Source organism: Schistocerca cancellata, chromosome 1 (genome assembly GCF_023864275.1).
Source record: "Schistocerca cancellata isolate TAMUIC-IGC-003103 chromosome 1, iqSchCanc2.1, whole genome shotgun sequence".
Classification (NCBI taxonomy): domain Eukaryota; kingdom Metazoa; phylum Arthropoda; class Insecta; order Orthoptera; family Acrididae; genus Schistocerca; species Schistocerca cancellata.
Window position 1 is genome coordinate 388780800 of NC_064626.1, and position 12803 is coordinate 388793602.

At 38.8% G+C, this 12803-nt stretch overlaps 1 protein-coding gene across 1 annotated transcript in view; it reads left to right on the forward strand.

Annotated features, from left to right (window-relative positions):
* The window catches only part of LOC126175424 (dynein axonemal assembly factor 10), a 192882-nt gene extending 181600 nt beyond the window's left edge, over positions 1-11282 (forward strand). Inside the window, exon 8 of the mRNA XM_049922226.1 lies at positions 11044-11282. Within this exon, the coding sequence (XP_049778183.1) occupies positions 11044-11248 (205 nt within the window). The 3' untranslated portion in view covers positions 11249-11282. The remainder of the gene's footprint in view (positions 1-11043) is intronic.
* Positions 11283-12803: the final 1521 nt, after the last annotated feature.

Genomic DNA, 12803 nt, shown 5'->3' on the forward strand with positions numbered 1-12803 from the left:
ACCCAACCAGCCTACTTCAAGAGCAGATTTCCCATGCCATCACATCCAATCCTGGTACTGCTGATCCCACCAAATAACAACTTAGAAGTACACCTCTTGTGACTCAGTATTATACGGGTCTTGAATGTGTTAATCAGCTACTTTGACAAGGCTATGAATTTGTAAAATTGTACCCTGAAATGAGGCCCCATTCTGTCTTGACATTTTGCCCACCACATCTAGAATAGCTTTACGCTGCCGTCCCAGTCCCCGCAATATTCTTGTCTGATCCTATACTCCTTCTGCACCCATTGCCCTGCCCTATGGCTATTACTGCTATGACTGCCCCACTGTAAAACTTGCCCTATGGACCCTGCTACCACCACCTATAACAACCCTGAAACTTTCAAAACATGTACTATGAAAGGAAGAGCCACCTGTATAATGACACATGTTATGTAAACACTGTTTGGCCTTGGCATTAACATGACTACCACCAAGTTATCAGTTAGGATGAATGGGCCTAGACAGAGGGTGTATAATGGCAACACACAATATCCTGCAACAGAGCATGCTTTACTACATGACAGTCACAACCTTGGTGCCAGTTTTACCACATGTGTCATCTGGATTCCTCCCAAAGACCCCAGTTTCTCAGAACTGCACGTAGGAAAGTAGAATTACAATACATGCTTGGTTCTCGCCACCCACCTGGCCTACTCAGTCTCAGCATTTCTTCTCAATAACTATTCCTTTCTTCGCTCCCTTTCAGTTTTCTGTATCTTTTATTTTCTGACCTGCCATTGCCTCTGCCTCCCTTCTCCCACATCTACCATATATAATCCACTTAGCTTATTGCTTGTGCAAGTGTATTGTCAGTAATCTCTGTCTTGGGTATTATCCTATCTTCTATCTTTGAGCTCTCAGGTTTTCATATCTCATCTGGCACAGTCCCCAACAGTCTGTCTTTCCTCAGTCCAGTAAATCTCCCCTGACCCAGGATTCTGGGTTACTTTACAAAACTTTCCTTATTTCCTAAAACTCACTAGTCCTCTTCTTTCACCCCTCTTCCTTTCCCTTTAACCTTTCTGCCAGAAAAAGGAGCCACTGGCTCCAAAAGTTAGCAAATGTCAATGCCTTAACATGTGTGTTCTTGTGCTGCCATCTATACAATTACATTACATTTTCAAAAGTTGATTATTAACATTTGATGTTCTGCAGTTCATGTTGCAAATGGCCAAAATGTTCTTCTTGTGCATTTATTGTGTACTTTAATATGAGTAGTTGATCTTTTGCCTCTCCCCTTTCCATCATTTGGAATCTGTGGGAAGGTGTGGACCATATTTTCTTATTTTGGTCCAATGTGGGTTGACAGGTGGAGTTTCTGTGTATGATTTAGTAGATATTTGGATGGATTAAGGTGTTACAGCATATTTTCCTCAGTATTTGCAGGAGAATAAGAACAAATGTTTGATTAGAGCAAGGTTGCCAGTCCCTGAGATAATCCTGCTCTCGCCATGCCATGGGAGGGAACCACCTACTAACACAGCCATCACATTACATCTTGTTAGTTCTCATATGAATATTGTGGCACCTTAGTTGGTTTGTTTGTATGGAACCAACAGGGATTAAATTAATAATACACTGCACCAATTGTGAAGTACTGCATAAACAATTAGCACCACACTTAACTTTGTTCTCTCTATCTAAAGTGTACTGCCAATTTATAAGTTGTTCAACATAGATGCTATTTGCATTTATTGAATAAGCATCAGAAGTGGTGGTGTTGTAATCATGACGAATAGATAATTTTTATTATGCTTTCAGTGTTCATAGACTGGAGTTTCGCTTAAGAATGACTTATTCTAGACATTACTGTGAGCGTTCTGTGGTCCTTGTCCCATGTTCTCATAACAGTTGCTTCTCTTTCCATGTTGGCTGGTTTGACTTTCTCTACTATTTTTGAGACTACCTTTTTTGGTCATGGCTTTGGGTCTTTTGGTCATGGCTATCAGTTCTGTGCACAGTAAACTTTCTTGATATGGAATTAATATTATTCATACCATTCAAAGTCCCTCTGTGGATGTTTACACTCTATAATCAATGCTGCTAGGAAGTTTCATATCAGCGCACACTCCGCTGCAGAGTGAAAATCTCATTCAGGAATGCTGAGTCGTGTTCTCATATTTGGGGAATAGTGCCTATGACAATGTTGCTAAGAAAAATATTTTCAAAGTCTACAGTGATCAAAAGACCCATTGCCAACTCATAATGGAAGGCTCCAAAAATGTGAATCCTGGTTGGTGAATGAGTGTTTTAGTTTTCTATACACTTATGACAGAAAAACACACTTAATTGTGACAGCTACTGACTTATGATGTTTATTTTGCAGTCAGTGCATCATTGTATTATTCATAACTGCACTCTAGTCCCAAAAACTAGTTACAGAAATGAAAGTAAGACTTATTGGCTCATACTTTGGATATTCGAGCCCTTAACAGTCGCATCTTTGAGAAAAGCAAACTGCAGCCACTTCCTAGCCTGCTGAGGGAACTTATGAGCTGGTATCTTTCCTGATAATAGTGTAGGCGAGTTTTTGGCAACAAAACAGAATATTTTTGGCAACTCTGTGACCAACGAGTTACTTCCTGGTTAGCACGGAATTATCCTGCTAAATTCACTTGGTTTTTCATGATATTTCCATTGAATAATCAGAATGATTTTCACTTTGGGTGTAACATAACGTTATCAATTTATGGTTTTTAGTCCAGGAAAGTCATTCCATGTGGAAATTGCATCTAATCTCGTCTTTTACATTGTGATTTATCTTTCCTAGATACCTAGGGCAATAATGGCGAGACCAATACTTCAGCTCTGAGGTGACATAGTTGCCTGTAACATTAAGGCTGCTTTGGCTCGCTGTTCCAGTCTCAGTGAAGACCAGATTTCTTAACTTTTTTGGGACAAAGCTACAAGCAGCCAGATCGAAAATCAGAAATCTTCTCCATCAAAAGTCGTCTCACTATTTCCAGTATTTAAGTGTAAGGTTGAATAACTTATGTTAGTGCAAACTTGATAATGCCTCTCCATCCACTTCTGCTGAGATAATTTTTGGTAGCTGTGAATTCACATTTTCTTTTTGAAATGTCACATTTCCATTGTATTTGCTTATGACACAAGATGACAAGTACACATAGACCATTTTGAAGTCCAAGGTTCTCATATTTTGAGAGGTGGTAATGTGGACCAAAACAAGAAAAAAAAAGTCCAATAAACATGGGCTCTAAAGAGCATACTGTAATGTTGCTACGGTGGAACATATCTCTTCTACTGAATAAGTGCTCACAGCTCTAAGGGTATGCATCTTAGGGTCCATGTTCACTAGCCTTTTTTTTTGTTTTAGTCCATATTAAAACCTCTAAAAATATGGAAAGCAAAGAGCATGCAGTAGAAGAGATTTTTTTCACAATATTGAAGATAAAGAAGTGCACATAGCTCTTAATGTTTGGTTCTTAGAGCCCACATTTACTAGACTTTTTTGCTTCAAATAATCATTCCAGTTATATCTGCGAATGCGGGACATTCCTCCAGGGGCACCCTATATATTCTTTTGCTTTATCTAACAGACCGACAGTACTCAGGTAGTTCACTAACTCCATGCCTGTAAAAATCACCTGGTTCTCCGATAAAGAAGTTATCAGATCAGGTTTGAACAGCATTACAGTAATATCACAAATTGAGTCTGCCTTGATACAAAAGACCTTGTTATTCATTTATTTCTTAATTATCTCAAACTAGTTTCGACAACAAATATCACCATCATCAGTGCGGTTTTTTAATCTAAAAAATGCAGAAAATGGTATGGTTGTACAAACACAGTAAAACATTATTACATTTTTACAAATCGTCTTTTGAAATATAGTTTTATATTGATACTTTCATACTACCTTATTTATTGTATGCTACAGCACGTTTTAAGCAATTATTGGTGCTGTTTGTGACATATTTTCTGTGCTCTCTCTTTTCTGTTGCCATCATTTTACTTAGCCTTTGGTTATTAACACTGGTCCCATGGAAGCCCAGGTGAATACAGCCCCCCCCCCCCCCCCCCATTTTTCATATCCAGTGCATAATGTTGCTCCCACTGGCCTGTGTGTGTGACATGGCGCAAGTTCTGAGCAGCCAATCACCTAGATGACAACCTGGTGTAACAAGAACTGTGATTCATCTGACTAGGTGACATGTTTCCATTGATCCACAGACCAGTCCTTACAATCCCATGCCCACTGCAGTCATGATGGTATCAGTGGGCTAACATGGGAATACATAAGGATCATCTGCTGTGGACATGTTCAACAATGTGTGCAGAACATTGTGCTCTGAAACACTTGTGCCAACACCAACACTGTACTCTGTTATCAGATCTGTGAGAGATTGCCACCTGACCCTCTTCACAGGGCAAAAATGCATTGGAAATCCACGTTCTGTAATGAAGCATGGATGCCCATCACCTACTCACGAGTTCACTGTACTTCAACCACATTCCATAAAACAGCCAACCATCTTTGCCGTTTCCAAGATGCTTGTCTCCAGACGCTGGGCCATGACAATCTGCCATTTGTCAAAGTCATTTATGTCTGTGAATTGCCACATTTGCACCCTGTATTGTCACTAGAATGATTCCCCATTCATCTGTGCTCTGCTTATGTAGTTTCCTGACCATGTCATGTGCCCACATCACCACTATGTTCGTTCAGTCTCATGGTGGGCAATGGTGATAATGTTTTGACTCATCAGTGTGTATTGATGTGCATAGCTAAATCTTAATTATAAAACCTTGTAAAAACAGAAAGTGTGTCAAATGAAAGCCATAAACATGTCACAAAAAATCAAAATGTGGCATCTGTAGCTTGTAGGTTGGTAAGCTTGTTACAGTGCACTGAAGGGTCATTAATTTATTAAGTACTAGCTGCACCCAGCCACACTTCATTGTAGCTTAGTCTGGTTAAATGGAAAACAGAGAAAATATAGAGGACATGTTTCTAATTTATGTGGGAATTGGATATACATCATAATGTCTCCCTGCCCCTTTCAGTATCCATCTCCTCCTGCTCTCTATGTCCATCTCCTCTCACCCCTTCCCTCCTCTTCTCTGACTATGAGCTTTGTTTATTGTTATTGCAAATTCAGATCCTGTAGCAGTTTTCTAATCACAAGCCAGAAATACAACTTCCCTTTTTTTCCTGTACAGACCATCTGTGAGAAAGAAACCAAAACAGCACATTGTAGTGTGTACAGTGTATGATTTAAAATATATATAATAAGGAAGAATATTTGTGTGTGAGAAACAGTTTAAATGCTCTGCTATTGTGATTAAAATTGCCTGTGATAAAGGCATCAAATCCACACATTTTTACAGCAGAGAATTTTCTTTCCTACAGTCAGTTTCATTGGAAACCGTATATATTGTTGTCTAAAAAATGATATAGTCTGTGCCCATCTGAGTGTTTAGTAGAGCATCATTTAAAATTTGAAATAATTCTGTGAAGAATGGCTGGCAGGTGTGGCCGAGCGGTTCAAGGCACCTCAGTCTGGAATCGTGCGACCACTACGGTTGCCGGTTCGAATCATGCCTCGGGCATGGATGTGTGTGATGTCCTTAGGTTAGTTAGGTTTAAGTAGTTCTATGTTATAGAGGACTGATGACCTCAGATGTTAAGTCCCATAGTGCTCTGAGCCATTTGAGCATTTTTGTGAAGAATGTTTTGATATTTTTCATAAAAATGTTTCTCCCTTACATATTACGTATCTGTATAAATAAAAATGTTAATGTTTATTTGTACAGGATCATAAATCTCTGAAAATTCTACACCAATTGCTTTGAAATTTTGACAAAATTTTATATTCGAATAAGCACGTGTTTTTACGTAGCTTCTGGAACACCATGTGCTATATAAATATATAAATTATATACATATTAAGTAAAAATGTAAATATATACGAAGTCTGTCTAAAAAGTATCCGACCTTTGATTTTCCCGCGCAAAATAGAGATGATAGCATGGTACTGCTGTACACAGTAAAGGAAGAGACCTTTATGTGCATGCGTGAATTTTGTCCCTGCTTTCCAGCACGTCAGTTGCTGCCTGTCGGTCGCTGAGTGAGATGCTACACAACGTGTTCGTAGGATTACCGATTCTCTCAAGTTGACTGAACACGTTGAGCAAAGATACTGCATCAAATTTTGTCAAAAGCTTGGTGATTCTCAAAGCGAAACAATTCATAAGATTCAGCAGGTGTTTGGATGAGATGTGACGGGTGTAACACAAAAAAATTCAAAAATGGCTGCACATCAGTGGAGAGTGACAAGTGTTCTGGCAGGCCCCAACTACTTGTAGTACAGCTGTTGTTGAGAGGGTGCAAAATTTGGTGATGCCAGATCATTGTTTGACTGTGCAGGAGATTGCCCAAGAAGTTGGAGTGAGTAAAGATTCTGCACATGCAGTTTTGCATGACGATTTGAACATGCACCGAGTGGCTGCGAAATTCATGCCAAAGTTGTTGTCACCAGAACAAAAGACCTCCATTTTGACGTTACACAGGACACCACAAACACTGATCCTGGGTTTCTGAACACTGTGATAACTGGAGATGAGTCATTGGCGTACGGGTATAACCCAGAAACAAAAAGACAGTCGTCGCAATGGAAGCATCCCGAGTCTCCAAGGCCGAAGAAAGTCTGGCAGGTGCGAAGCAAAGTCAAGGTGATGCTGACTGTCTTCTTTGATGTCCGTGGAATTGTGCATCATGAATATGCACTGGAAGGACAAACAGTAACAAAGGAGTACCATCAAGATCTTCTCCTGTGACTGTGTGATGCAGTTCAGCGCAAAAGACCAGACATGCAGATGACAAAAAACTGGCAACTACATCACAACAACGCCCCCACACATTCATCCCACTTGATCCAAAATTTCTTGGCCAAACATGCAATTATAGCTGTTCGCCAACCTCCCTACTCTCTAGACATGGCTCCTTGTGACTTCTGGTTGTTCCCAAAATTGAAGGCCACTGAAAGGATCTTATTTTGAGAGCGGAGAAGAGAGCAGAGAGAGAACACAATGACAGAGCTGAACACCATTCCAAAAGAAAACTTCCAGAGGTGGAAGGATCGGTGGGCTAAGTGTGTGCATGCACAAGGGGCCTACTTTGAAGGGGATTAGGGTCCCAACCCCATCAGGTATTCAAAATATTTTTTCTGGCCAAAGGTTGGGTACATTTTAGACAGGTCTCGTATACCGTATGGTGCTCCAGTATGTATATAAAAATATGCACTTACTCAAATGCGGCATTGCTTCAAACTTGCAAAGGAATCAGTGAAGAACTTTCAGAGACTTAAAATTTTGAACAAACGAACATTCATATATAGACACATACACACTATATGCCAGTCCCATAAGTATATAAGAAATGTGTGCATTCTAATGCAACATTGTGTCAAAATTTGAAAGTAGTTGTCGAACATCTTTGGAGATGTAAGACTTCGAACAAATGAACATTTACATTTTTATTTATGTGTGGGTAAATGTTCATTTGTTCAAAATCTTAAATTTCCAAAATTTGTTCACTGATTCCTTTGAAATTGTGACACAGTGTTGCATTTGAATGTGCTCATGTTTTTATATGCATCTTGGAGTGTCATAGAGTGTATAAATATGTATATTGTACATACAAGGGTGGTTTGAAAAGTTCTCGGAACCACCATGAGAGGTCAGTGCTAGCGCTATGAGTTGCTCAAGTGATATTCATTAGACTGTTGCCTGTAAACACGTGCCACATCAGTGCTCTTGGAAGAGAACTGTGGTAGTGACGTGGCTCTGTTGTTGTTCCCGCATAGTGATTTGTGAAGATGGAAAAAATGGGGATTCAAGCAGTGATTAAGTACTTCGTAAAGAAAGGTATGAAAGCAAAGGACGTTCATGCCTATTTCAAGAATACACTGGGAGACTCCGCTCCTTCATACTCAACTGTTGCCAAGTGGTCAAATGAATTTAAATTTGGTCGGGAGAGCTTAGATGATGATCCGTGCAGTGGTTGACCAAGATGTGTCACTACTCCAGAAATCATTGCAAAAGTACACAAAATGGTCATGGAGGATTGCCGATTGAAAGTGCATGATATTGCTCACGCTTGCCAGATATCATCTGAAAAGGTATATCACATTTTAACTGAAGAATTAGAAATTAAAAAATTATCTGCAAGATGGATGCCGCGACTCTTGACACTGGCACCCGCACACATGTGCTGTTGCTATGGCAAAATTACACGAACTAAGGTATGAATTGTTGCCACACCCACCTTATTCACCTGATATAGCTCTATCAGATTTCTATGTCTTCCCAAAACCGAAAATTTTTCTTGGTGGACGAAGATTCACTTCAAATGAAGAATTGATAGCAGGAGTTGACAACTATTTTACAGGACTGGTGGAAACTCATTGTCAACTGGAACATCGTTGGACCAAGTGCATTAATCTACAAGGAGACTACATTGGAAAATAAAAAAAAGTTTCAGTGATGTTACTTTTTTTCTATTCTGTTCTGAGAACCTTTCGAACCCTCATATTATACATCATTGTGGGAAAATTTCAAAGCAATCAGTGAAGAACTTTTGGAGATTTACAATTTTGTACAAACGAACATTTATATTTTTATGTACATAGATTAGCATTGTACACATAGCCACACGACACTGGGAAGATGGCTGCCCCATTAGCAACTTGCATCAGGGATGAAAATTGATTTCTTATTTGAATTATGTGTAGTTAATGTCTACTGAAATTAATTGGAGAATAAAGGTCCAGTACAATGATGTATATGTGACAGCAACGAATCTACTATTGGAGTTGGAAGTTCAGAAACTATATGACACTTGTGGCACCTAGAGCCTTCTCGGGGTCAGGCAGATTGCATTATGTTTTCAGGATTGCTACAGCCATGGGATTGACTGTAATGAAAAACTGCTGAACACTATTGCAACAACTCTAAATGTTAGCCATGTTTATACTTTCCACATGAAGGATTAAGTACTCAATTTTCATAAAGTGTCTGGAAGATGTATGCTGCGGGAGCTGACTCATGAGGTGAAAGAGCAATGTATTAGCACATGTGAAAAGTTTTTGTGAAGAGAAGAACCCAGAGACAAGACCTGGGTCCATTATAGTCAATCAGAGATGAAGAGAGCGAGCAAAAAATGGTGAAATTCCTCATTACGCAAACTGTGTAAGTTTTCATACAGCTATAAGCAACAAGTTTTGTGCTTTCTGGGACAGAAAGGTGCCATGTTGTTGTCCATCCCACCCCTCCTGCCAGTGAAGTCATTGCAGTAGTCAGTATCTTGGAAACTCATAGAAGCAGTGCATGTCAAGAAGTTCCATTTTGATGGAGAGGTAACTGATATATATTTACTGTTTTAATTTTTACTAGCTTTATATTGGGGTTCTCAATATCTACCAGAGCATGCACAAGAACGAGAATTGTGGAATATTTTTCTTGTGCCTTCTAAAACAGCTGTAGTAAATTAGTTTTTACACTTCCTCACTTCTCAAAATTTCATTGGCAGCTCTTGGTTCGGTTACACCCTCAGCAGCCATCTGTGTAATAGTTTGGGGATAAAGAAATGCCTCATCCTTTTGTTGCCTACATGGCAAAAATCTGTTCTGTGCCTCATTTAATAATCTTTAAAAAAACTCTATTTTATCACTTGTCTACTAATGGCAGTTTCTTTTTGCAGTTGCTGGGAAAAGGTATAAGCCTCTCACGCAAAATTCACTTATATGATTTGTAAATTTATTGGATGATCACTGTAAACATAATTAATTGCTCAATGTGATTTGTGTGCTTACTGTGAAACAAAGGTTACTGATTTCTCCTGTTTCATACTAACATTCATGTGTCACTTAAAACACATTTGTGCTGGCCGGAGTGGCCGAGCGGTTAAAGGCGCTACAGTCTGGAACCGCACGACCGCTACGGTCGCAGGTTTGAATCCTGCCTCGGGCATGGATGTGTGTGATGTCCTTAGGTTAGTTAGGTTTAAGTAGTTCTAAGTTCTAGGGGACTTATGACCACAGCAGTTCCGAGTCCCATAGTGCTCAGAGCCATTTGAACCAAGCCAAAACACATTTGTAATACAAAAATATCAATTTATGAGCCTGGTGATGTATATGTATGTTTGTCTAATAAAAGGCTAAAACCAATTTTTGTGTAATTTCTTAAATGCTGTACCCATTGTCGTGGAAACTCTTGGAAGGTGCAACATGTGAAATAAGGGAAAGGTAACCACTCATCTATAGCGGACAGATGTGTGGTGCATAGAAACACATAACAGGAAAGACCTTTCATGCTCATGCTCCTTTTCTAGTAAAAGTACACACAGACACCCAAATGCACACTCCCATGGTCACGAAAGTGTGCATTTCGGTGTCTCTGGGGTTGTGTGTACTTTCACTAGAAAAAAGAGCAAAAGTTTGAAAGGTAGTGAGAACTGTGTTCTCTGTTAAATGTCTCTATGCTCCACATATCAGTCTGCTATAGGTGAGTGGTTGCCTTTCTCTTATTTTACATACTCATTATAATGTTATAAGATAATTTATTTGGTATTTTTAAGCAAATTTACATTTTTTTAATGACCAACTTCAGTAAGCTACTTTTGAATTACAGCTAGCCTTACCTTGCTTATGCTGTAATTTACTCCTTTGATGTTGCATGACTGTAACAAGGGAGCCTCATATGTCATGTACTATCATATTGTTACTAAAGAAGAACAGTGAATTTTTGCCTTTTCTGCAGACAGTCTCCAGTGTCACACATGTTTCTCTTGCATTGTGGTTGATATTTTGATTGTTGAGAACTGGCCATAAAAGAAAATTATGGCTATTTTAATATATTATAGCCAATAGGATTTTAATGTGAATCATTCATAGCATTGCCATTTATTACCTCTTAGCTTGCATATTAATAAAGTCACTCCAGAATAGTAAAATTATTCATTTCGGTTGTTCCAGCAATTACCCTGCACAGCGAGTGAAAACAACAGATGATGGAGCAGTAGGTGTAGTGGGGACAGTTAGTTTACTGCAAAACAACACATTATCCAGTCAGCCAATCTCAAGCTATGACTGGAATCCAGATAAAATAGGACTGGCCTTATGTACAGCATTTGATCAGACATTACGTGTTGTCATTGTAACTAAATTAAATAACTATTAAGCACCAAAATAAAAAGTAAATTTTATGAAAGAAAGACTGATTCATAACTTTAAAACAAATGATTCAATGTGCAGTCTGTAACCTTCTCCTTTTTATTGTCATTAAAACTTTTGCACTGCAACCATTTGTAAGTGTGCTGTTTGCAGCAGTATCAACACAGGTCTTACGATGATGATTAATGGTCATTTGTCATTTCAAAGAAAATAAATCCAGAGAAGAGAAGTTTATGCTCAAGAACACAACAGTAATTTATTGTAAAATTATTTTTGCCAACCTTCTGGCGGATAATCAGGATAAGTGAGGTATTTTGTAGATTTAGAAGTAAGCCAAAGGGTAGTGTTCATATTGCTTAGATCGCTTTAGGAGAAAAATAGATTCTCCATACATTATTCATGAAATATGAACTAATATTCATACCTTCATTATTAACGATTTTCTTTCCAAAGTCATCGGAATTTTGAGTAGTTTGTGAGGAGGTGAGTCATTTTATGTTTGATATTTGTAATTTATATAAGCGTAAGAGAAATTAAACAATCTGGAGTTATTGCTCTCACTTGAAGTCCCTTAATAGATTATATTACATGTTATTAATTTGAGTGAAACAGTTTTACAAAGAAACTATGACATACACTTAAATATGATGATAGATATCTGAGTACTGGCACTGCGTAGTTCTATTGTACTGCATCTCTTGCATATTGAGCCTCTGGGCATTACACTCACATTAGCATTTATTAGATGTACTGTGTATTGCCAGAAACTTTATTTTGCTGTAGTAATTGTGGACATGGAGTACTAACTGGCACTGAATTGGGTGCTAAGTTGGTGAGACCTTACCAGGCTGTGATTCTAATGGATATAAAAATCTATGTTCTTTCAGCTATTATACAGTGTTTCACCCCTCTGCTTTTGGCAGATGCAAGTGTACACAGAGCGCAACAAACTTTCAGTAACAAGAATGTAGAAAAATTAGTAATTTTGTTGTTACGTAGCTTTCATACTAGAAATGTCAGCTAACTATGCAGGATGAATACCAAATCATGTTTTTAAACATAGTGCTATTTTGGGTCAGGTAATATGGGATATGATGATGATGGTGAGAGGTCCCATACTCCAAGGAGCGTAGGGTACGATGCGGGAGACCCGCACCGCTGTACTAGGCAAGTTCCTAGTGGAGGTGGTTTGCCATTGCCTTCCTCTGACTTTAATGGGAATAAATGATGATTATGAAGGTGACCCAACAACACCCAGTCATCTCGAGGCAGGAAAAATCCCTGACCCCAGCGGGAGTCAAACCAGGGACCCCGTGGGCGGGAAGCAAGTACTCTACCGCAAGACCACAAGCGGCGGACAATATGGGATATAGAGTCACAGAATAAAAATTTTACAAAGCAAGACATTGCAGGTGAACTGTAGAGGGTAAACAAGAGCAGACAGCTATCATAATCAATGTCATTTGTAATTTCTTTCAAGAGAATTAAGTTGGTGTTAGAACAGTTGTTTACGCCTGGTGGCAGAGTCACATATGGTGTCGTTCCAATTATTTCTATCATTA